The sequence below is a fragment of the Tachypleus tridentatus genome, chromosome 3 (assembly GCF_004210375.1).
Source record: "Tachypleus tridentatus isolate NWPU-2018 chromosome 3, ASM421037v1, whole genome shotgun sequence".
NCBI lineage: Eukaryota > Metazoa > Arthropoda > Merostomata > Xiphosura > Limulidae > Tachypleus > Tachypleus tridentatus.
The window spans coordinates 19,751,537-19,779,498 of NC_134827.1; the positions used below are offsets into that span (position 1 = coordinate 19,751,537).

At 33.6% G+C, this 27,962-nt stretch overlaps 1 protein-coding gene across 3 annotated transcripts; it reads right to left on the reverse strand.

Annotated features, from left to right (window-relative positions):
* Positions 1–8,801: 8,801 nt before the first annotated feature.
* LOC143246484 (solute carrier family 23 member 1-like) lies at positions 8,802–27,773 on the reverse strand. Of its 3 annotated transcripts, XM_076493291.1 has the most exons (5): positions 26,733–27,773; positions 22,208–22,358; positions 15,658–16,604; positions 13,939–14,250; positions 8,802–10,258 (listed from the first exon to the last, which is right to left on the reverse strand). In XM_076493291.1, exons 1-3 carry the CDS (start codon positions 26,762–26,764, stop codon positions 16,482–16,484), a joined length of 306 nt encoding a protein of 101 aa, XP_076349406.1. In that variant the 5' UTR covers positions 26,765–27,773; the 3' UTR covers positions 8,802–10,258; positions 13,939–14,250; positions 15,658–16,481. The 3 variants fall into 3 exon arrangements, with proteins under 3 accessions (XP_076349406.1, XP_076349405.1, XP_076349404.1); XM_076493290.1 differs by lacking the exons at positions 22,208–22,358; positions 26,733–27,773 and having other exon boundaries at positions 15,658–16,474; XM_076493289.1 differs by lacking the exons at positions 22,208–22,358; positions 26,733–27,773 and having other exon boundaries at positions 13,939–16,474.
* Positions 27,774–27,962: the final 189 nt, after the last annotated feature.

Sequence of the window (27,962 nt, forward strand, 5' to 3'; positions counted from 1 at the left end):
CGTTAAACTTCCTATATAATGAAGACATTGAAATCCCATACACTAGTGTTGATTTGCCTTGAGACGTAACGAAATAATAATTAATTTTGATAGTTTTAAAGTTTTAGTATTAAATAACTTATTAAATCAAAGATAGCAAAGGTTTTATTTAGCTGTGTTTAGTTTCTTTGTTTTGAATTTTTGCTCATAGCTTCATGAGGGCTTGTTTGTATTTTGAATATTCAAGCATGACTGTTGAATAACGTAAATAGTTATCCAGTTCTGTGAATGGATGATTTCCATCACCTTGTAAAGTGGAGTAAGTGATACGTGGTCACGAGTTCATAATGATTTAATATATTTCTGTAGATTTGCAACTTCATGGTAAAGATGTTGGCCACAAGTATAATCCCATCAGAAATACAATTTAATTTACTATGAACATACGTCTGATCTTTCGTAACTTATTCATGACCACCCACCATCAACTATTGGGCTACTCTTGGTGGTGGGGGGTGATGAGTAGCTGCCTTCTTTCTAGTCTTACACTGATAAATTAGAGACATTATATGTGCCTTCAATATAGTCAAAAATATAGCTGCCTTCTTTCTAGTCATCACCACCTACCGCCAATTCTTGGGATACTCTTTTAACAACGAATAGTAGGATTGACCGTATTATTATAACGTACCCGCAGCTGAAAGGGCGAGAATATTTGGTTTCAAGGGGGATTGAACCCGCCACCATCAGATTACGAGTCCAGCAACCTGACCATATAATGTTTGGTTTAGTTTTTTTCTTGTTTTGACTTTCGCGCAAAGTTGCAAAGCGAACTATCGGCGCTAGCCCTCCATAATTTAGCTGTGTAAGACTAGATGGAAGGCAACTAGTCATCATCACCTACCGCCAACTCTTGGGTTACTCTTTTATTAACGAATTAATTGGATTGACACGTCACATTATAACGCCCACACTACTGAAAGGGCGAGCATGTTTGATGTGACGGGGATTTGAACTCACGGCTTTCAGATTACAAATCGAGTACCTTAACCACCTGGCCATTCCGGACCCATCAATGAGTCTATCTACAATAACAGATCGTAATTTTGCAATGTAGAACTAGAGTGGAAGAATATAGCCATCATCAACCAATCTTGGCTACTCTTTTACAATGAATATTGGGATTGATAGAACATAATAATGCTCCACGAGTGAAAAGCGAACATGTTTGGTGTGACTCGGAATCGAAACTGCGACCTTTAGATTGTTAGTGGATTGCCCCTAACCATCTGGCCTTGCCGGGCCTATCTAAGTGTGTGTGTTCTTATAGTTATCCGCAATGTCTAATTACTAGATTCGAACCGTTGATCTCAGTATTATGAATCAGAAGACTACATCTATCTCCTTTAAATCCTATAATAAATATGATTAGAAGAAATTTGAGGAAATATATGCAGTCTCATTTACGGGTGTAGCTCTAATACAAGTTTCCAATGATTTGTCACGCGTGTAGCCCCAGTTGGTAAAAGGACAAATTCTGTTTTCGCTTTGCCTCTAGAAATACTGTGTGGGAGAAATAAATTAACTGATTATTTCTAGAATAAACTCAAACGAAATGATGGCCCACACATTAGGTAGTCTATTCAGGATAGTGTAATATTTCAAACTTTTACACGCCCGGTTATCTAGTTACATTATATAATGATCAGAATGTGACGCTATTTACAGCTTTTTTAAGTCAAAAAATTCCTTGAACCAGATTCTAAAGTTCTATTCGGTAGTTGTAGGTCTAATCGTACTTTTGTAATCATGCGAATAAAACAAACAAATAAACAGTTTGACAGAGCCATCTTTGATACCCGCAGTCCGACTCTGTAGCGTAGCAGGTTACATTAGAACAATTCTAAACGATTCAGGCATTTTAGCCACTTAACTGAGGAGCAACTTCTCCTTGATATTAAAATAAAAAAGAATAATACGAATATTGCATCATGTACACCCGGCATGGCCAGGTTGGTTAAGGCGTTCGACTCGTAAACTGAGAGTTCGAACCCCCGTCGCACCAAACATACTCGTCCTTTCAGCCCTGAAGACGTTATAATGTGACGGTCAATCGCACTGTTCGTTGGTAAAAGAGTAGCCCAAAAGTTGGCGGTGGATGATGATGACTAGCTGCTTTCCCTCTAGAGTTTTACTGCTAAATTAGGGACAGCTTGCGTAGATAACCCTAGTGTAGCTTTGGGCGAAATTCCAAAACAAACAAACAGTTGCATCATGAGTAAAAATAAGTTTAGTTCTTCCACTGCAAACTTAAATAACTTTATTATCATTATTACTAATAACGCTATTATAGATTTTAAATTTGTGTTTCTCAAACTTAATGAAAATCAGTCTTGTGCTCTTCATTGGCTCAGAGGTAAGTTTGAAGGCTTATAACACAGAAAACTGGATTCTATACACATCATGAGCACAGCCCAGTTAGTCCGTTGTGTCGCTTTGAGCTTGAAAATAAACAAGTAAAGAAGTGTCTTTTGTAAATCAGTTTTTCTGGTAGCAAAATGCCGTGTCTGTGGAATTGTACCACTAGAAGTCTAGTTCAATAGCCGTGATCGGTAGAGCACTGATAGCCCATTGTATAGGTTTGTGCTTAAGTTCAAACAAATGCACTTTGCTGTTTAATGTGAAACTAAAAATGTTTTTATATGTTTATATATATTATAAACAATAATAATTTATCAATAACATTAAATAGATTCACTTTGATTTTAGTAAGTTACCACATATTAAACCATTCATTTACGTCGAATTACATTACTTTATATGGTCTACTGAGGACTGACCTTTTTTTTATCGACTTGGATGGTTTTTGTTTATAGAGTGAGTAAGTTTATAGTAGACTGATCTTCATAAAGTTTGAGAAACTGAAATTTAAAATCTATAATAGTGAGTAAAAGCGTATTTTTAGTTCATTACAAACTTTAAAGCATGGGTAACCTTTTCATGGCTGAATGCTGAGAAAGTGAAATACAAAGGGAGACAAAAATGTTTGTGAGTGAAGCAGTTATGTGAAAATTTGAATTTGAGAAATGTATAGAAGATTGGGAATGTGAATGATTCAGTGCATTTCTAACTGTACTTGAACCTTTCGTGTACGTTTGGGTTCAATTGTGATAAGTTAGAATTATTACATAGCATGCTATGTATTACCTAATATTACAATGCATTTTGCAATTGATATTTATAGGCTTTCATTAAATTATTTTACATTTGGACATACATGCGATACTAAAGATGTCTAATAGTATATTAAATCTAATTTCGAGCGTCACCACGTCCAGTCATACTCTATCCCACGAATCTGCACCTTGACAGTAACCCTGCAGTTTAAAATTATTTGTAAAAGGTTTTTCCTCAAGACTGCTATATCCAAAATAATGCAACTATATTGCCTTTTAGTTATTTACACTTCATCTACTGTATGAAGAGGACGGGTTCCTAGTGCCATATTCAACACTTTGGTAGCTCAAAAATCAATAGAAGATACGACCAACAGTTTAACTCGCATATCCTTGCATGAAATACCATACATCACCGTATCATTCTCCAGCTCTTTGAAGTATGTGACGATTAAACAGAAGATATAACTGGAAACCTTATTTTGGTGAACCTATACCCTCCTCACCTTCTTTCGAGATGGACAACTTTTTGAAGTTTGGCATATTGTTTGAGATAGGTGAATGACTTTTTGCCTCATTATTGTTTGTGAATTCTTAACTGTTACAATACATTGCACTTTGCTGGACATGGATGGAGCACAACCTGTTCCATGACCCTTTCTAGATGGTCCTGATGCTTCAAAATGACTCTTGTGACACCTTGGAAATTCTAAATTTCTGATCTAAACACATTTTTATTACATGAGTATATGAATTATTTGCATCGAAAAGAGCTGTTACATATTTGATCAGTTTTTAAGTAGTTTCAAACTACCTACTTAAATCTAAAAAAAGATAAAACTGATTTCTTATCAACGCCAATCTCAACACGAATTTATCTATATATTGACTATTCTAAATCGTTTCAATGTAACGTAGTCAGCCCTGTACTTGCAGATGTTTTGTTTTTACTGAATTTATGCCTCACAATCCATACATATATCTTACTGGATTCTTGACTTGTATCTACTGCATTTGATCATTGATATATTATTTTAGAGGAAATACATGATTGTTTATGAATATTTCATACACCAGATGAGATAAAAAATGAATATTATCTGAACCAACTTGAATTTCGATAGAATATTTGTTGAGAAAAAAAAGAGTTAACGTTTGTGAAGATATAAAATGTAACTAAAGTTTACAGAAACTTATCCAAACTTATTCAAAACATCAAAATAATTCTATAATTCGACTACGTAGGCAACATACTTCTTTAGGTACGTTATCTAGCTTCTCAAGGTGTAAACTTAAAAAAAATTAATCATGAAATATATTTAGTGTGTTTCATCTTTATCTCTGAATGTTAATTATTTGAGGTATATTTAAAAAACAACAACAATATTTGATGGTGACAAAGTTATGACTGAAATGGTAAAAACCATAATTATATCAGACAGCATCCGTAGACACGTGGACATTATACTGATGGGAGGAAAAAAAAGTTCATAGGTAATCTAAAAATACTAAAACTTTAGACAGACGAATACTCGAACAGACACCACATGTTTTCGATATATATATATGTGTGTGTGTTTGTGTGTTTGGCAACGTGTAAACATGTCAATAATAAAAGCAAATATAAATAAATAACAGTTAATTTATCCTACTGATAAACCTCATAGTTGTCTCTTTTGTTCTATGTTTAAAACGATACGTATATGAACACGTCAATATTCAAAGCCAAACAAACCTAAAACAGGTGAGTTTAATATTTCAGAATTTTACACGCTCGGTTGTCTAGTTACATTATATAATGATCAGAATGTGATGTTATTTATAGCTTTTTTAGCCCAAAAGTATTCCTTGATTCAGATTCTAAAGATCCATTTGGTAGTTGTAGGCCTAATCGTACTTTAATAATAATGCGAATAAAAAAAATAACAAACAAGTAAACAGTTTGACAGAGCCAACATTGATAACCGCAGTCCGACTCTGTAGCGTGGTTGGTTACATTAGAACAATTCTGTTGAGGTTTTGAATCAAATTTAGATTAAATAAAGTATTTGATTGATTCTCACCATCCCGTGTGATTCTCATTAGATTAAAAGTTTCTGAAACTTGCTGATACAGTCATTTTTGAGCAATTTCTTTTGTATAAAAACGACAGGTCATGTGATGAACGAGTTCATGGTGGGATGGCATTGCTGGTTTATCAGCGTGTGCCCATCCTGTTCTTGTCACTTGATACACCCTTGAAGGCTTTAGCCATTCGTGTTCTCTTAGGTCGCATCATCATCACTTCTTCTCTCTACCTGCTTCTTGAAGAGATCTATAATCAGTCAGACCTTCATGCCCTCATTGAGCAGTAACCATCTCCCTTTTTACTACTGGGGGATTTTAATTGACATAATCACCTTTGGGTGGTGCTAGTATTGATGATAGGGGTCGTGCTTTTAAACCGCAGTGCATTTCAGTATGTTTGTGCACATGCTCGGCAGTTCTGGCGTCAAAGCTAGAAAGAATCTTGGAGTAAATACACCTCTAGCATTTCTTTTACTACCAGTTCCAAAGTCATATGGGACAAATTTCTAAAGGTTAGTGGCCGGTATACCTCTGCCTTCCTTTTAATCTTGTTCTCTGATGACAAGAAAGTTGCTGATAACCAGAATATCGCCAATACTCTCGACGAAACCTTTGCTAATTCATCTAGCACTTATTCGTTATTCCCAATTTTCTTAGCCATCAAAACACAAACAGAATGATCACCTCTTTTCTTTCAGAGTGATCTTTTCTATGACTATAATCGTCCTCTTATCCTGGCAGTACATCAGTCGGACCTTATGATATTCATTACGAGATGGTGCACCATCTCTCTCCTGCCTCTCTTGCTATTCTTCAGATTGATTTTAACTGTATCTTGCATGAGAATGTTTTCCCGATGCTTGGCACCATGCAATTGTACTCCCTTTTCCTAAAACTGGGAAGGATCCCAATATTCCTTTAAACTACCGTCTAATTGCTTGGACGAGCTGTCTCTGTAAGATATTAAAGAGGATGGTTAATCTTGTCTTGTTTGGTTCCTCGAATCAAACAACCTCCTCTCACCCACTCAGTGCGAGTTCCGAAGACAATGCTCCATCATGAACCACCTTATTCGACATGAAACATCAATTTGGGAAACATTTCTCAAATGACAATATCTTGTTTTGTATTTTTTGATCTCGATAAAGCTTATGATACAACGTGTAGGTACGTGATCTTGAGACCTCAACTCGTATACGTTGCGAGTCGATTTACCGATTTTTATTAAATGTTTCTCAATGCATTGGCGATTTCAGATCCGTGTGGGTTCGACAATTTCCTATTCTTTCCCATAGATACTTGGAGTCCCTTAGAGCTGTGTCTTGAGTATTACAATTTTCATTATAAAGATTAATGGCATCAGTGCACAACAACCCCCTACAGTTGCAAACAGTATCTTTGTCGACGACTTCCACATTTCGTGCCAGTCGTCAAATATGAGGGATATTGAGCGGCAGCTACAGACTGCCTTGAATCATTTACTGACGTGGACCACAGCAAAGGGTTTTAACCTTTCTCTCTCAAAACTGTTTGCATGCATTATTTTGCTGTCAACGGGGTTTCTCATAGATCTTGAACTACGTACTGGTAAGGCTGTTCTTTCCATGGTCCCTGAGGCCAAGTTATTATGGCTTATATTTAACAGTAAGCTGACCTTTATTCCACACATCAAGCAGCTATGTGTGAAGTGTACAAGGGCACTGAACATCCTCCGTGTCCTCTTTTTCACCTTTTGGGGTGCGGATCGATGTTTCATGCTAAAACTCTATTGTGCCCTCATTCGATCAAAACTAGACTCTAGGTCTGTGGTCTATGACTCTGCCAGGATTTCCGCCTTCAAAATGTTGGACCCTGTTCACAATTAGGAGTTTTGGCTCTGCTCAGGGGCTTTCTGCACTTCTTCAGTCCAGAGTTTGCACATCCCAAAACACCCTGTACACCGTCGTTTGCAACTGTGTTTAATGTATGCTTCAATGCTTCGATCTTTACCACAGCATTTGGAGTTGTGTTTTAATTCCTTAGTGAGCCACACGTTTTCATAATAGAAGGTCTGCCACTGTTCCTTTTAGCCTTCGTCTCCAGGTGCAGTTGGATGAATTGGGTCCATCTTTGAATGACATAGCGGTATCCACAGATCAGCTTTTCCCACCATGGCTAATTACTATACTCAAATGTAACTGTTCTTTGAGTCATCTGAAGAAAGCAGATGCTCTTTATTGAAGTATCATCTTCTATTTGCCAAACATCTTTCGAACCATCCTTCCATTCCCTTTCTCTCTTACTGCTGTACACTATATATAAAAATTGGATTTCACACTGTTTAAATTTTAATTCAAAAATTAAACCTTTTTTTACCTTGATTCATTTTTTTTAGAATTTTAATAATTTTACGTTACTTTTAACACTTTACCTGATTTTTGGCGCAGATAGCCTAGTTGCTTTGCGCCATAAAACGTGAAATCCACCACCACTCTCTTGTTGAATGCAGTTATTTGATATTACACTTTTAGAACTTTTAATATTCCTTTTAGAACACTGCATGGAATTCTGCTGGTCCAATACCGTTATAAATCTAGTAATTAATACATTTTAGTACAAGTGTATATTATAATCAATCGTATAAGTATCTTTTTTCAATCGTATTAGTTGGATCAGTAGAAAATTTAAGATTTTAATAGTCATTTTAATCTATTATTTTAATAGTTTTTGCAATGTAAAATGTAATACATGATACTAAAAATGAGTGTAACTAATGTCAAATGCCTGGCATGGCCAAGTTCGACTCGTAATCCGAGGGTCGCGGGTTTGCGCACGCGTCGCGCTAAACATGCTCGCCCTCCCAGCCGTGGGGGCGTTATAATGTGACGATCAATCCCACTATTATTTGGTAAAAGAGTAGCCCAATAGTTGGCGGTGGGTGGTGATGACTAGCTGCCTTCCCTCTAGTCTTACATTGCTAAATTAGGGACGGCTCGGTGCAGTGGGCTAACAACTTACTCACTTAAAATACCTGTTGAAGAATCCGCAAGCGATTGCGTCCCTATGTTCCTTGATGGAATCTAATCGTGATAACTAACTAACTAATGTTAAATAATGTTCTAAAAACTGTATACTAATATCGAGTAAAGGGGCATTACAATTATTGCAACGATATCTAGTTACAAAATTTTAAACATTTTCTCTAATGGTGGGTGTTTGTTGTTCTTGTAGTTTCGTGGCTAAATCTTCCTAGGAGTAAATAATTATTGTATTTAAGGAATCTAGAAGCCGTTGATAGAAGTACGACATAATAGAGGACACTTTTCATAACCACAATCGTCCAGTCGGTAGATTTCTCACGTCAGTCCAGGTTAAATGTTTATGAATAAACATAGTGTTAGAAATGACAAGATTTGTAGCTGTGTTTTAGACGTTTACTAGTTCATTGACGTCTTAGTTTGTGTCACTTATGAAACTTTATATCAGTGACACATTTACTTCTTTAAATCGAAATATTCAAAATATTTACGTTTTCAAACGACAGTTCAAATGCATTAACTGAATACAAAACATCTTTATAATTGTAAATTTCGTTTTATGTTTAAAGTTGTTTATTAAATGGAACATAAAGACTACATAGTACTTACAAGTGATATCAGTTTCATTGAATAACGTAGATCGGTTGATGTTTAAACTTATTCTATAGTTCAAAAGCACACTACATTTCAAAATGATATTATAAAGGAAAAATAAAACAAGCAAAATATAGGACATACTGTTTCAATTTTCAACTGTTAAACCAAAACATTTTAACTAGTTGTTTGAGTTTAAGAGCTAGTTTTATATCGGAATTATACTAACAACGACCACATTGTTAAGGAACCTAATAGGTATAAAATTTGCCTTTGAAGCAGGAAATCATTCATTAGATTTTGTTAAAGATGTTGTGGAACTGGTGACAGTTAATTAAACCTTCTAAAGATTTTATTGGTTATAGAACTAGGTTTATATCAAATAATTTTAAAAACCTTCGTTCCTACATTTTTTCTTACGTTATTTTGGTTTTTATTTCGTATGACTTGTAGAAAAAAAATTGAAAAATCAAATCAAACATTTTGAAGAATCGGTTAACTGATATACAAACGTTATTTTTAATTTGTTCCTTTACTATTAAATATTCGAACCAAATACTTGTTGTCATATACGTAGATATATAATTCATTCAGAACATCAAAATACTTATAAGGAAACGTACAATACGAGTGTAGTACTAACAAAAATGTAATGAACGTAGTATTTATATGGAAGAAGATATTTTACTAGGATGGAAATTATAACGTTTTGTTTCACAGTTCTTTCTATGAGTAACAAATTTAGATGATGTAAGATATTGACAGAATCTCAAATCTTTATTAAATACGTCATTACGTAACATATTTAACAATTCTAAACTTTAATATTTTCAGTCGTAGTTCAAGAGCGATTTTTCGTACAAGTTATAACAGCCGAAGGTTTCAACACATCTTGTCAAGTATTTGTTTAAAGTGATTATACACCTAAACTGGACAATAGGGGACAAAAACTACCACGCTGCAGGTTGTACAATGACCTCGAATACTGATTATATTTTGATCTGCATTAAAAGAAACATGATTATAATATTTCAGTTTATGAATATTTCCTAGTAACATTAGTAAACGTTCTAATATAAAATGTATTAAAATAACCAAGTCTTATCGTATCAAACTAATTATACGTTTATACTGACTTATATTTTAACAGTTGTAAATAAACTAAAGTCGAAAGTGTCGTTACTTTTCTGAATCAATGTTATTATTGTTTTTAGGTTTAAATCTTTTACATAATGGTCTCACTTTTCGAAGAAAAATATTCTGGTCGTATGTTGTACTTGAAAATTTCATATCTTTTAATTACATTCATGCCGAACGGGAGGTCACAGGTTGAAGGTGACGACAGTGTCAACAGACCACCTTCAGTAATATTATGTTTAAGGCCTTGCTCTCTCCATTTGATAAGTCCTCTTTCTTTGTCTGTTCCTGAAATCAATACATTCATATTATAGTATATTATTTTTTAGAATAATTAGAATGTTTCATTATTTTGTTGACTTATTTTAGAAAGTGCTCAGTTCGTTTATCAATAATTTCGTATTTATTATTATAATACATTAATTATAATATGTTTCTCATTTGTCGATTGTTCCAATTCCATCTCTTTTCAGTTTGTTAAAGCGACCGTTAAAAACAAGCTGCCAGTTATTACACACATACATATATATCCACTCTCTTTAATTCTTTAGGTGTGGCGAATGCGTAACATTTTATATTATATTAAATAAAAGGTATGGACTATTATCAATCTCTCATATGTAAGAGGTTAGGCTAAATTTTGTTTGACAAACCTCAATTAATAGGTAAAGATGTGATGAGCATAACGTACACTGAGCTTTTGAGAGTTTTAGGTTTTATTTTAACGTAATGTTTAACATTTTAAGAAGCAAGAGTCAATAGATATCGTAAAGACCAGGCTTTGATTGATATTTTCAAGGAACAAAAGAAGCGATGAAAAATATAATAAGTAAAATTATCATTTGCGAAGAACCACCAATACAGAACAATATGTTAAACAATACGAATCAGCGCGTAGAACACATAATACAGAATTTTATAAGGAATGTTTCGAAATTTTCTTATGTAAAATTAAAGAAGGAATTAGATATAACTTATCGCACACTGGGTTTTATTTTAGTGATCATCTTGTGATGTTCACATTGTATTCTACCAGTAAGAATTTCATTTTTATTCTGAACCATTAATACAGGATACAGGAGAACCTTTATTCAGTACTGACATGTATTTTTCTTCCAAGTATTCTTGTAATTTAGTCTTACTAAGAATCAGTCTTTTTATTTATGTTTTAGAAATTTAAATATGCTATAGTTTTCCACTGTGTAATAGTCTACCTGTGTATAAATGTAATTTGTTTATAAATAATTAATAATATCGAATTCTTTGTTTTTCTATGCCTTATTTATCCTTTATAAAGGGAAGATGAGAAATTTCGTTTTATAGTAATCTTTTTCATTATTATTCTGATACTAAAAAGATATTTAGGATTCCAGATGGCAGAGTAAGTTTCAAACATATTTAAACTTATTAATTGTGCAAAAATTTAGTTCCCTCAAGACGAGAAGGGAAGAAAATTGAGAAAAATTTCCTGGCCTCGGGTCACCTAGGAAGCCCAGATTAAAAACGTAGAAAATTGTGATTTTGTGAGAAACAAATTTTGTTAAATTTAAAATTTATTAAGGAAAACATAATTTAAAATCACGTTTGAAGAAAGTTTTTATCTTTGCTAATAGGTGGCAGCCCTAGAATGAACTAGTTATCTTTAAGGTCAGGTTGGCAGGAGTTCGCTATTTGACGTATTTCGCAAACATCGTCTATTGTTATTTTTCTATATTATTGCTATCATCTTTGCTAATGTGTGGCAAACATAAGTTAAACTTTCCGTTCTTTGCGGCTCCATATCGCAAATATCATATTCTGTTATTTCTCTGTATTACAAATGTCTGCTTTCTAATATGAATACTTACAAATATAAATCTGATACTATTAAACTACTAAAATATTGCATTTAATAGTTAAACGGTATTAAATATTTCTAAAGTACTTAAATAATACCACTTGGAAAATTAGCATGTTTTCAAAACTGTTAAACAAGCTCAACCAATTTCACATAAACTACTTTTTCGGATTATAAACATGTGATTGATAAAAAACATGTAATAAACATAAAAACGAGTCATAGATATAAAAACAAAATAAATATCAAACACTCTGAAAACCGAATATTAAATGGTTACTAATCAATGTTTGTATGTGTGTTTGTCTTGTTACAACTGGTGAACCATAAATCTCACTGCCAGTAAACACAACGTAAAGTCTGCTGGTGGCACAGCAGTAAGTCTACGGATTTACAACGTTAAAAGAAGGTGTTAGACTTCCCTTGGTGGACTCAGCAGATAGTCTGATGTGTCTTTGCAATAGGAAAACACACACAGGCAGACACAACTTAAATCGTTAGTACTCCAGGTGGAGCATTGAGATGTGAAACTGTATATCATTCTCGCTGACTCTTATTTGAAAACAATTTGCCAAATGGTTTTCTAATAATCAGAAAACCTTAAAATATAAACATTTTTGTAAGGTTAATATTAGAACTGGTTCATTTGCCTTGGCAGTGACTGTGATAACGTTTATAAATTATAGGTATTTCTATTAAATTTAATAATTTATTATATAGAATTACTTCAATATATATATATATTTCCAATAATTACGTTATGTCTGGAGAATACTTTGTATCTCTACGTGAAGACCCAGGCAGTTTCTCTAGTGAATGAATAACTGTGTTCTGGAACAAATATCTTGCATGGAGAAATGAGATGCTGGATACAATTGTAACTACAAAACATTTCTATTTTTAATAATACTTTGTTTTAACAGTTTAAAACTTTGGTGTGTGTATGGAGTAAGAGAAAGATTTAGATTTTCCTAATGTGAGTATTAATATTTTCAACTTCAATGACACATTATGTGGTTGTTTGTTTCTTTTGGAATTTCGCACAAAGCTACTCGAGGGCTATCTGTACTAGCAGCCCCTAATTTTGCAGTGTAAGACTATAGGGAAGGCAGCTAGTCATCACCACCCACCGCCAACGCTTGGGCTACTCTTTTACCAAAGAAAAGTGGGATTGACAGTCACATTATAACGTCCCCACGGATGGGAGGGTGATGTTTGGCGCGATGCGGGCGCGAACCCACGACCCTCGGATTACCCGTCGCACGCCTTACGTGACACATGAACTAAATGACCAGGTTAGAGAACCATAAGGTTCGACCACATTCATTTTCTAATTTGAAATTTCTGATAGGTAAGAGGAGAAACAGTTGACAGCACTCACTGTCTGTGCGGCTACTCTTAGCCGAATATTAATACTTGACTGTCACAGTTATAACCCCACGATATCTTTCTAAATGTGTTCATCTGCATATTGTAATTAGAAGATTGGACCTTCCGATTTGTAAGTCGACACACGCGTTAACCACACCACGTTCTTTTCTAAAAAATGTTATTCAAGTTTTGTGCTTTTGAGAAATTTCCAAATAAGTAACATCATATTCGGGAAATGTGAATTGTTTTGTTCAATTCTTTTTTTATAACAGTTATTTTTCTATTATTTTATATTTGTTGGAAAACATTTTTATTTAAATTATGTTGGGACGTAAAGAACAAATTTATTAAGAATTGTTTAATGGCATAAAATAAAACAGTTCTCATGTAGAGTTTCTTTCTTGAAGTATATTTCCCTCTTACCCACAGCGTTGTTGTCTACATTTCAAAAATGCCTTTAAACTATAACTCAATATATTCTTACTCATTTTGCTAAAAAAATCATTGTTAATTTCTTCAGCAGTATTACGTATTGAAATTGTGGCGCTCTGAACCACCTGTATTATCTGAAAAAATGGTTTATTGGTGTACAAAATGTCAGGTAAAATTCTAGAAGTTTCCTGACTTCAAGCATAATATACGAGTGGTATCGAATTTCGGTACCCCTGATGGAGATACCTTTGAGCTTAAAACAAACAAAAAAACAAACAGTGCTCGCTTCTTTCATAAAACTTTGATCATATTAATAAATAGTACGTACCTACATCAACAGTATTTGGGTAACCCTTAAACCATTTTGGTATGGTTATCCCCATAAATAAAGATAATCCAAGGATAAGAATATTTCTGGATGACTCCAAGTCGATAAATTGAACATTAGACAGTCCAACTCCAGTTACAATTGCAAACATAACACAGAAGATTCCTCCAATAATGGGCTCAGGAATAGTGTTGAAGAAAGCTTCAAACTTCCCCAAAACAGCAAATATCATCACGGTAATAACCCCACACTGAATATCCCGTCGACTATCCACCTCATTGTTAGAAAAAGTAAGAAAATTACAAAGGTGACCTGGAATACAAATTTTTAAAGTGTTAACGATTATACTATATGTAAACTGCTCAAACATGAAAAAAAAAAACGATTTTGTTTTCTTATATAATTTATCTCAGTTCCAATTGTTATAATATTTTTTATTTTTTAGGTAATTTGCCTCATTTCAGTTCCATCTGCATCCGTTTTTTTAATGTGTGATGAACGGTAAAACATGGAGATATAATTTTTATTTTAATTATCAGTACCACCAAATCTGATTTCCTATATGAAATAATACTTTAAACAATGTGTATGAGTCTATTCAAGAAATGTTTGAAACATTCAATATCTAGTGTGACCTCAACGGTCTGTGCCACACTCCTGACACCGATTTGGCACACTTCGAATCAGTCTATCGATGTTATCTTGGAGTATGGCAACTCTCTTGTCTACCAGGAATCGTCTGAATCCTGTATTTTCTAAGGAAGGTACTGGCGTTCACTAACACACCTCGACAATATATCCCAACAATGTCCAATTGTGTTTAAATATGAAGATCTAGCTGGCCACTCAAAAGTCTCTATTCCTTTCTTGTCAAGGAAGTTCATGCACAGTCTGGCGAGGTGGGCTCGCGCGATAACCTGCATGACAATGAACCCGTTGCCGACAGCACTGGCAAAAGGTCTCACAATAGTTTCCAGAACTTTGTCTCTGTATCGTCGTGCGTTTAGAGCACCTGTGTCGTGTATGAGTAAGTCCGTGCGGCCACCCAAGCATATGCCTGCCCAGACCATTACAGAACCTCCTCCATAGGCGTCGACTTGCACAATGTTGCAAGCAAAAAATCGCTCTCCCCAGCGTCTCCACACAGTCAACGTCCATAATCACGAGACACAGGGAACCTGCTCTCTTCTGTCCACAGCACAGTGGTCCAATGACGAACTTCCTAGTCCAAGTGATGACGAGCAAACTCCAACCTGGCTGCAGAGTGTCGCACTGTCAGAATTTCTCTCTAGCAAGCCGTCTGGCTCTGAGGCTTCCTTCGTACAGACGATTGCAAACTATTTGGGTCGATACACGGGTTTCAGCGGAATGCTGAAGGTCATTTCGCAGTGATCGAGTTGTAGTTAACCTGTCTGGCAGTGCGGAAGTCACATTATAGCGGTCCTCTCTGACTGTTGTGCAGCGATAACGGCCTTGACCTGGTCTCTTGCCGTAAGAGTTCGTCTCCTGGTAGTTATGAGAAAATATAGTGAAATATGTACTTGTTCCTTTCATTTTTTTGAGTTGTGTGTGCGTCTCAGATGAATATAGTATGTCCAAGGAAGCAACCATAGTATTTAAAATCATTATAAAAGTAAATAAGTATCGGTTTAGGTAATATTTCATTCATTTCACAAAGGAGAACAATATACCAATAAAGGTGAACCTAAACTATCTTACAAGACGAAACTTCGATATACTTTTGTTACTCCGATTGCTCCAATATTTTTACTACATGAAGTCAGTCCGCCTCCACATCCCCAGACTCCTGAGAGGATACAGAAAATTCCTTCCGCAAAAAATTCCACGATTTATGGAGCTTGTTGGAGGATGAGGTGCACAGGCTAGTCGCGCGCATGCGTAGTAATCTCCCACTGATTCTACTGTCGACGCTAATATTCCTGCAAATATTCCAAAAACTGCACCAATACTGACTGTTGGTAAACCCCACTGTCCTGAAAGACAAAATTAAAGATATACAAAAAGGCACAAACATAACCTGGTTTTCATTCAGCATCCATCGATATTTTTCTCAATTTCATAACATATTTTATTCACTTTATGGAATATTTGTTGACGTGTTCCAACAAACATCGTAAAATACATGAGTTTTTTGTGATGGTTAACTTGAGTGAATTGATATAGAAATTTCCTCTTCCCTTTTTTCAAATGTAAAATTGTAAAATACGCATCAACAAGTTTAACAAAATACATTTGTAATAAATCATAAAACATTTCCACATCTTTCACATTTTCGCATTTAATTAGTCTAACTTATAATTCAAGACAGTATAAGTTTATAAGGGTTTTAAGTTGTCTTGTGAAGTTCATAATGAAATTTGATTCTTTATTACTAAACAGATAAATTGGTTCTTATTAAAAAAAAACCCAACCAATAGATAATTTTGTAAGCTACTAACTGGGAAAGAGAAACTTAATCTCCTTTATATAGAATGATAAAAAATCAGTTTCTGTAACTGATTTCCTGGATAAGGGAACCTGAACTAGGGACTGGAGTACATAGTCTGTACACTGAGATCAGTTTTCGCTGCATTGGTTGGTCCTGGGGCACCTGCAGCAGTTAGTATGGCACAAAATACCCACGCTGCAATTATGGTAAGCAACACCTGGAAGAAATATTGAAGTTATTTTTCCCTCGGCATTACAAAGAATGTTCTAAACATTATGCATTTTACTTTTATTAAAATTGGTTCAAGTAAATCATTAATTGTAATGTATTGTGAGCGAAATTAGATTTATATATAAGCATAAAGATAATGCTCACTCATAAACAAAGGGGTCATGTTTAAAAACAAATAAGTAAATTGTAGAATGAGGTGGAAATTCACTTTTAGTTAATCAGTAACGAAAACTTTAGTACAAATGTGTAAGTAACGTTAAACATATGTAGAACATAACAATGTATTTGGTTTGTTTCGAACTTCACGACAAACAACACATCTCTGTTTGTCCATAATTTAGCAATGAAAGATTAGAAAAAAGGCAACTAGTCATCACCACCCACAGTCAACTCTTGGGAAACTCTTTTACCAGAGAATAATGGGATTGATTATGACATTATAACTCCTTCAAAACTGAAAAAACGATAATGTTTGGTTGACCGGGGTTTCAAACCCGCGACTCTCAAATCCCGATTCAAGTTCCCATACCACCTTGCCATGCTGGTCCGTACATAATAATAATGTTAAAGGATATGTAGTTCCAAATAGTGATGTGATATTTATTTCCCACAAAAAATACAAATATGTATAATAATCGTTTCTCTATTACATGTATTGTGATATAGTTGTTGTGGTTTCTATTTTAACATTTCAAGATTGTATGATAATAAAACCTCATAAAACACAAAATGGATTTTACTATTCTTGATTTGATCAAATCTCACAATAAAAAGTTTAAAGTTGCAGTGACATTAATTTGGAGATTTTGTTTATTTAGCTAAAGAAATTTATAATTAAAGTATTAGTGTATGTTTATGGAAAAACTGAATATACGTGAACCGTGCTTAAAATGTATACCTACTGGAAAAAGCTTGAAAAATGGGAACTGTTTGATCTTCCATCCTGTTTTTTTACTGTAGCTACATCCAGAATATTAATGTTTTGGAGATACTGTGAGAACAGCACAAGAAGGAAAAATGTTCTGGAAATTCAACAAGAACAAAACAAGAATTGGTATCTAAATACTTACTGCTATAGCACTGATCATCAAATAACCAAAGTTACTTGTTACAACCTGTTCCTTATCAGTCTATATCACTAATAACGAAGGTAAAACTTATCTTTGGCTAATATAATTCTCCAAGTTTTCGCTGATGTAAGGCTTAAATCATGAGTATTTATTAATAAGCATACTTTATGTATAACCTATTTTCCCTGTATCCTCCCATAAAAGTGTATGTATACGATGTTTCTTCAGGTGAATCTTACATCTTCTAGTGAAGGTGATACAGGGCAGTACTATAAGATTGCTACTTCTTATCAAGTATAATTTATGTCCAGATTTTTGTTTATGTTAATTTTAGTTGGGACAAAGAAAGTCACCCAAGTAAACAAATCACTTCCTTACTTTTATTGCACGCGGACCTATAATCATCCTTATTGGTCTTCAAATATGTTTTTCGACGTAAGGACGTTTCTCACTTCATTCATGACATCCAAGGCTAGACAACCATCTCTTCTGCAGGCGAAGCGTGTAAGGTACTGAGAGTTTCCTTCCTCTTCTCTCAAAGACGAATGATTTTAAATCGCGCGAGTTAAATGTAGACCTCAAATAGTCTAGCTTTGTTTCTATTGTATTTAAACAGCAGCATTTCTCCATTATTTAGACTTTAGCAGATTTGTAATGATATTTTGAGCGGTTGTTAGATTTCAGTCTTTGTGATATTGTACCTCTGTTTAAAACTGTTTCGATACCTGTATAAATCCTAGGGCTCCTGAAGTTTAAAGCCACTAATTTTAGCAATTATAACTTGTTTATATTTATTGTTTCTATCTTAAAATCCCTCACTTTGAACAAATTTACTTTTATTCTTTTATCTTTGCTAAAATCCTCTCTGTTGATAAATATGCTATGGCCAGTTTTGATATTGAATCTCTCTATACCTTATATTCCCCTCAATGAAACTCAAAATTTAATCTTAGACCTTCTCTTTCTAACAGACACTTAACTGTATCCTGATTTCACCATTAAACAATTCCTTGAACTTCCTGTTCCCTGCAGAAAGTTAAACCAATTATTATTTTATGACGTTATTTATGACCGGGTTGATTGAATCGCCATGGGATCTCTCCTAGGTTTGAAAATAACCAATAGTTTTCTATATTATCATGAACGCAAGTGATTAGAAAACTGCCCACGTGGACTTAAACCTGTCTTTTACAAGCACTTTTCTGATAACACTTTCTTTTGTTTTAACAATCAAGCCACGTTTCCAAGTTTCTTTCTTACCCTAATTTCCAACATCTCCATATCACATTGACATTCGATTTTGAAGAAAATAATTTTTACTTTTCCTAGGCATTGGTATTATCAAGAGAGTAAACGTATTTATACCTATATTTATCATGAAAATTTTTACTGCCCTCTACACCAAAGTCAATAATTTCATTTTGAACTTATTAACCACGTATTGTGGTTAAACAGAATCTTAATCTTTGTTCTAATTATTTTATTTTATACAAATAAATTAATCTTCTAAATAGCACATGTTAAGTAATTGCTATCTGACTGGTTTACAAACGAAGATTACAAGCAATTTTCTACAAAACAAATTTCAACCACCAGACAATGTACATTTCCCCTCATTCTCTCCTTTACTGGTTTGGGTTTGAAATCCCTATCAATTAAAAACAAATGTTTCCTTAATAAAAAAATGTTTACACTCAAATTAAGCGTGTACTGCAGTAAGGTCGCGTGCATTGGCAAAACGAGATGTATGTGAACATCTAGACTTTCAAACAGTGTCTACCATCTATTATTTAAACCCAGACATCCATCTATTCATCCACATTCTGAAACCACAAATCACAAAATTTTATTCAACGTCATATCTGTCACCAACACAAGATTTTCAGACCATGTTATCTATATTAAGGAAAGTTCACCTGACCCTTAACGATTCACATTTAGATCTAAAATTGTTCAAAGTATTCACACTCTTAACTCATCTGTTGTATAATATATATATATATATATATATATTGTTTTATCCATCCATTTAACGGTTTTCTTAATAACTAAATAAACTAATGATGATATTATTATAAGTTTAGCAATAATCATTTATGCAACACGATTTTCAATTTTTCCTGAAGATGGAAACGTCCAAACCTTGTAAAATAAAATGTTTTATGTTTTATCAACCGTCTTCATCTTCGTTACTGAAGTCAATCTTATATCGATATCTGATACATCCTGGCACACAATACCAGTGTTGTTTTGAGACAAAATAAATAAATGAGATAACTAAAATAAGAAAAAAAATTAAATATTATGGAGTAAGAAATGGCTACAAATCAAGTAAGAGAAAGAAAATATTTTATATTTTGCAAGCACATAGTTCATTAAAAAAATTAAAAACAGAAAATGAAATCATCGAAGTAGAAATACGATAAATGTGCATTTTGTACATAAGTGAAGATATACATAAAACCATTGAGGAAAATTAATACTAAGCCTAACTCCGAGGAAAAATATTTAGGCTTACTTTATGGTTGGCGGATTTCTTTACATTTATTTAAGAGCTTTTATAACCTCTTCTCAACAGTATAGAAACCTTTCAATTACTGAATAATATGCATTCCGTTTTAGTTTCAGCTTCATGATGGTTAAGGTTTATAGTTCATTTCTGGAATAACACATTATTTAAAGGCTTTTATGTCATTCTTGGTTTAAGTGTCTGTAGCGTTTGTAAAGCTACCAGAATTTTGTTTGCACTTCTTCATTATACGCTGCTCTAAACAACGAAAGTTTAATCCCACATAACCTCGTCCAATCCGAGAACAGTATTATCTGTAAAAAAACTTCAGACCGTTGTAGCTTATAACTATTGCACTTTATTTTGAAAACGTTCTCTTTTCCAAACACAAACTTAAAAGCTGCAAATATCTAAATCGGAGGACAGTTTGATCCCCAAATATATTTTTTATTTCTAAATTGAAATCACTTCCTACTTACTTTCAAGATGTTTTTAATAATGACAGATGAAAACTATTTCATAACAATTCATTTTTTACATAATGATAACCATTGTTAATGCGAATCTATCTTATTTTATTGCGCTTGTCATTTTCCCATAAAAAAATTAGGGGCTGTACTAGGATTAACCAGTACAGTCAATTATTAATGGTATTAAAAATTAATAGATATATTTTGAGGTTCTGAGATGTGTTACAGCTTTTTAGCTAGTTACATGAACTATAAGAAAACGTGTTTTCCTTTGGAAGCTACACAGAAACAAATAATTGATACTGTTCGTCAAGATGAAGTGTTGGCTTGTTCTATGGTAGAACTATTTATTTCTCAGCTACCGTATGTGAGCGACCTCATGAAATGTTCTTATTTCTTTAGCTAAAGATTTAGTTGAATCTCACAAGTTTATCTATAATAATAACAAAACACCATCAATAAGACCATTATAGAACAAGACTTACATAATAGCTATTCCCCAGTTTTTACTAGCTGTAGAAGCTGCTTCTTCGAAAAGAGAAAGTCCTATTAAAGATACGGTAGGAACGATAACTAAAGATGTTAACCACTGAAGCATGACTCTAATAACACCTGTGAGTCCAATAACCATTTCAAAGATGAATGCCACAGTGATAGCGCCTTGTATCCAGTGAAATATATCAGAGCTACGTTATAAAGAGCATAGAGAGAACTTATATGTAATAAGTCTGATATGCATCCACTTAAAGTTTATTTTTGTAAGTATTGATCATAGTTATTGCATATTAAAATTAATAGGTACACATACGTATATTTTTTTTATTGAACAGAAAGCTGCGATAATAGTTTTTTATAATATTTTTCTTAAAATAATACAAAAGTACATATCGTTGTGGTACCAGATGTATTTATATCTGTTAATAATAATAGCCTAGTGCGATAACATCAGAATAATTTAATACTACATTTACTTTTAGTGAAATGGATTGTCTCATGTTTAAATGTAAATAGTGATACTCAGATAAGAATTACATTAATTTAAAAACATATATTTTTATGTAAGAAACGTATTAGAAATAAAACTAATTATACTTGATTCATTCGATCGTAGGTATATCATTCATATAAAAATTTTAAAAAACATAGCATGGGCTAAGTCCTTTACAGAATTACTTTTGTTCTTAAAATCTGTATATTTTATTATTTGGTTTTGTTAACTCAATTGTCCCCTTATAGCACAGAGGTATGTTTGCGTAGTTACAATACTATAAACCAGGTTTCAATGCATGTGGTAGGCGTAGCACCTATCGCCCATTGTGTAGCTTTGTGCTCGACAACAAACATACCTTAATTCAATGGTATAGAATAAATGGAAAGGTCAAACGCATGTGAATAAGACGGATATAACTATTTTTATAGTGTCATTCATAACCTTCCACTCACTTTCTGACAGGAAAGTTGTAGTTACATTAATATTAACATCAATAGTTTAAGTAGAATATTGATTATTTTAATAAACTATGTTTATATAATTTCTCACCTCTCTCATTCGGAGTTGCCAGATTTCTTGTAGCTCTTCTTCTGTTGCCGACAACATTTCTTCTTCACTAGGACACTTCCACTGAGGTAAACTCAAAATAGCAAATATCGGAGCCAGAAAGGCAGACGACGAGTCTTGAATTATTGGAAGTCTACATAAAAACAACAACATAAAATCAGTTCTTCACATCTAAATATTAAAGTATCTTTGTCTGTAATTGCGCTATATTGTTTAACCGTGTAACAACAAATCGAAGTAATAATAATCAATATAAATACGATCCTGAAATATGTATTACAGAATAAAACTTGAAGTAGTAATACAGTTGTATAAAATATTGTAGTATTTTACTGTAAGTGTTTGTGGTCGATTTTTTAGCTGTCATAATGTGACGGTAAATTTCCCTATACTTTAGTAAATGAGTAGTTCTATAGTTGGACGGGGTTGGTGGTGACTAGCTGCCGTTCCTCTAGTTTTTTACTGCTAAATTAGTGACAACAAACGTAGATAACCATTGTGTAGTTTAGTGCCATATGACAAAGAAGCAAAGCCAAACTCTAAGCTATTGTGAAACCTTTCACACAGTCACCTTTTTAAATCCCAGGCAGTTTTTCGTCTTCACCCCCTTTGTGTTTTAGAATAACGGTTTAACGCATACAACACTTATACCTAGTTCTAATAAATGTGATGGGCAAAGCACAGATAGCTCTTTGTATAGCTCTATGCCAAAGAACTACGTAAAATATCATATATATACACATCTCACTTCTTGTTTATAATTATTTGTCACCAAGTAATCTTCCTGATAGGAATTATTCATATAAATAAATTTCTTTTAGAACGATGGATTTTCTGAATAATTGAAAATGGTTTTGTCACGGCTCGAATAAAGTACGCCCAGAGCCTCCGTGAAGCTAATGCTATATACTATAGACTCTGCAACACCAACTTCAGAGTTTGGATCAATGTTTTCAACAGAAGGCAAACAAACTTTAAAGTCATTCAAGAAAAGAAAGTTGCACGATTCACGTAAAGGTAAAGGCATTCATCAAAGTCGTTAATTATCCTATAACTTAGGGTGATGAGTAGACTACAGTTAATAATGTAAAGTCTTTAAATCAGTTGACTAATATTTATATACACATCCTGATTCCAGTAATACATAGATGACACCACATCTTTCTTCCCGGAATCTTTGGATACTCTGCTGCACCTGATCATTGTAGGAAATAGACTGGCCGGGCTATAATTGAAGCAGTTATACCACAGGTTTTAATAGTTGCACTGCACCAGGGACTGGCTGAGCAGAGATTCTAGCAATTTGTCTATAGGATGCTCTTCGAGTTTTCCAGTGAACGTGGTTCATGCAGCTTAAGTCACAAAGTTTAGTTCTTTAAATGGAGTACTGTTGTAACTCACAACACTGACACCCCTAACTTCACTACAGGCGATTACATTCAGTATATGGGTGAAAATATTGATCTCAGTGTGAGAACCACTGATGATCTCAACACTTTGCTCATATTGGGTATCATAGAAACAGTTACCTCAACAAAGAAAGATACATGGATTATCCTTCGAATATCTGTAACAATAGAATATAATGCAGATGTTGGATGATTTATTGTTGAATACTTCACATTGCCATGTACAGCGTTGCAGTCTCTAACTTATGAAAAGTTGGACTTCCAGCCACGTTAGACACTGTCGATAGTTCTATTAACACACTCTGGAGTATTTTTATTCGTCTTTAGTCCTATTATTCTAGAAGAGCGGAAATGATTTTTCTACCTATGGTCGATCTTGGACCTACACATCTCTCCTGTATTTACTCTATCATGTAATTCATTCGTAACCATACCAAACCGTATAATGTAATACCCATCATAACATCCCATTGGCTACTTTGGTAGAAAGCACTGATAATTGGAAAATGTCAACCGATGGAAGCAAATTTTATGATATTATTCTCAGGTCAGAGGTTTCTGTACATTCATGAACTTCATTGCGTGTATCAGACATATCATGGCTGGGTATGGTTGTTTGAAGTGTCTCTTAGAGAAAGTTTACGCTAGAGGTAATGTGAGCCACATGCTAATTGGTAAGGCTGATGACAGTGCAATGTGTGGGCCCTTCTCAACAGCCACACACACATATATTGGCTGACACATCACTAATCATACCACTGCCAGTCACATCCCAGTGGTCTGTTCTGTTGCAGAACATCTCAGCCAGGAACTGATTGATGCAGATGAGCATGATGAGGACAGTATTATCATCATCTACTGGTGAAGAAGGAATGTTGAACTTGTAGTAGCGATGACCCATCAACAGACAGTCAGACCAATGTTGTCAGACGTGACTCTTGTGACAGAGAAGTCATTGATATTTATATTAGAAAGGCAGCCAGTTTGTACAATGATCTGACATCTGACAGTTCGCCAGTAGTCATTGCATAATCATTTGATACAGAAGCTATATTAAAAAAAATAACACAATTTTAGAATCTTAAGCAGCTCCATCAGACACTTATGAAGAATGCATACTGTTCTGAAGAAAGCTCAATCTAATCAGCAACACCAACAGTAACCTGGCACATCAAGGTCCCCAGCTACCACATGTATAAAATCTGGTGAAAATTATATTAATGGAAAAATGAATTATCGTGTTAGTGAGGGCAATTCCTTATAGTGTAATGCAGTAGCAGTGATGTTTACAGTAATTTTTTTCAACAGATCGTTACATTTAATTAGACTCATTTTCTATGTGTCGCGGGTTCGAATCCCAGTTACACACAGGTAATGCGTTACAGAAAACTAAAACTTACAGCATAGATACCCACAAAAACGTTGAAACAATAACATACAGAGATATACAAAAATAAAATTTATAATTAACAAGGCTTTATGCATTAAACTAAACAATGATGAAATTATTAGAATTAAATTAGTATACTTTGAAAATAGACTCCTGCAAAAATATCATAAAGTTTATATTCAAATTCATTGATGAATCAGGTCATGCCCCCCTGTGGTATGTCTGCGGATTCACACTGCTAGAAACGGGGTTTCGATAACCGTTGTAAGCAGAGCACAGATAGTCCATTATGTAGCTTTGTACTTAATTACAAACAAACAAACAAAGAATCAGGTCACAGCTAGCTTGACGAGGCAAGTTAGAAGATGAAATGTTTGAAAATATGTTAAATATAAACGCATAGTTAATATCACAGGATGTGCTTGGTCATGAAGGAGGAACTATATGGTAGGTATAAAAAATATGATATGAAATATAAAAGATATAAAAGATATGACATGGTGAAATGAATTAGGGTTTCAAGGTTAAATTTATTACATTCCGAATGTTCCCCATTTCTAAGACAATGCAGGTTGGATAGATGTTATAAGATTTTACCTTGTACCGAATGTTGACTGGATTGGGGTCTCTAAACCTGACACAAAAAATATTGTTAATGTTATGTAGCCTCGAGCTGGATCGGATTCTTGGATGCAAAGCTTTGGTGTGACTATGTAAGGATATGCAATAGTCAACCCGAACATTGTTAGATATTGCTGTTATTTTTAAACAATAAATACATTGTTTTTATTCATATTTCAATGAACTGACTTTACCTAAAATATAACAGAAGCAAGAGAAAATGTTTAACAAAGAACTTTTCGACACAGTGAAATTAAAATTGTAAAGAAACGTCATGATGATTTATGAGTAAGGAACTCCAACTTATCTTTACTGAACATTACAAATATATTTTTACGAGGGTATATGAATATCAATATTATCAATGTGTAACATTTATATTAACAGTGTGTAACACTGATGTTTCTTATGTATGTTTTTCTTCATAATAAAAGTTTTTGGGACTTAGAAAAGAAAAACACACAATTTAGTCTCAAATGTCTGACATGTCAATAAATTTGCCAACTTTTCGGTAATTACATCAGTGGTCTGTAAATTTAAACATTTCAGTTTGAGACTCAAAGTAAAACACAGTTTTAATGTCACTTAAAAATGTCTTAATCAACTTGTTTTATTCTGAAACATCGTATGCTTTTAATTGAGATTATGACATACGTAATAATATATAATGGAAAAAAAATGACATTTATCTCCACGTTCTTACCTGAATCCCAAGTAGGATACACAGGTACCAACGAAAAGCTTCCTCTACAGTGTATAAGATGTGACCTCCGCAATAGATGCCTATATGTTGCAAGATAATAGGTGGACAATTGGTAGACAATCAATGTACTCGTATAACGTTTACTTAATAAAAACATTTTCAAGGTTTATTTGGTGATTTTCTTCTTATTCAGCTCTCAAACTAATGGTGTCGCGTTTTGGAATGAACTTGGAAAATTAATGGATTCGTTTATGAACTGTTATTTCATTTTTTACATTTTTTCCCACTTTATGTTTTTTACGCATAAAATGTTTATGAACTAAACTAAAAATAAATATGACTGGTTAGTTAGAATGTTTCTTTCTAGAACTAATTGATTCTTACCTGTATTTCATCAACTTTTGTGTGGGTTTCATTTCCTGAGTCGTTGGTTTTTTTCTAAGTACTGAGACACATACATAAACATATATACATATACAAACATAGTAATATTCAGTATTAAAACAAATCTACAAATTTAGTAGTGAAATAATAGAGAGAAGGCAACTAGTCATCACCACTCACTGGTCTTTTACCAGCAAATAATTGGATTGACCGTCGTTTTATAACGCCCCCGACGGCTAAAAGGTTGAGCGTGTTTCGTGGGACGGGGATTCGAATTTACAACCCACAGATGAAAAGAAGAACGCCATAACCACTTCGACTCATTATGTCCAATTTGTTAATTCACGTACTTTATACTTACTGTGAAATATATATAATTTTATTTTGTGGTAATGAGTATGATCACCCTAAATTATCATATTTTTGAGGATACTTTCTTACATTACTTGTTATTTCCTATTTCGACGGATTTAGAAACCATTAGGACCTGCGTCAACAAAAGTACATTCATATTCAGAATTTATAAATATACATATAAAATTTAAACTAAGAATGAGGATATAGAGAAAGTTAGGCAAGTTCTCTCCTTACACACATACATATATATACGTATATTTGTATTTCAGGAAATCTTAAACATTTTTAGAAATATATCAATCATAGTGCTTAGTGAAAAACATCTTTCCTTCTTCCAAATAATATTATCGAGAACAGTCAGTTAGGCCATTTTTCCACAATGGCTATGAAAGTTTTAGGGAAGACTATTACAATTTTTGCTGCGTCAAGTTGTAATTTGAAAAACTATTGTATTATTATTATTAGAATAACGGATTTTATACCGGTCTTTGTGAAACGTACATATTTTTCAATAAGTTTTAACCTCTTTGCGATCACCATGAGATGTTAAAACTGTGCCGTTACTTCTTTACCTTTAGATTGAAGTTTTATTGTAATAAAACCTCCCATTAATTAAATCACTCTCAACAACAGGTATTTTCATACTGAATAATGATTTTCACCAGAAATGTGCAGATTAATGACTAACTTAGGTTCTAGATATTAAATACACAGTCTAATTAATCTTGATAAAACATGATAATTTATTAGCGGTTTTGTGATGTTTATTTTTCCAAGAAACTACAATTCAAAAACATTTTGAAGATGACATTCTGCACAAAGCTCTGGTGGTTTCTGTAATTGTATTGGTTAACACGTTTACTACGTCATATA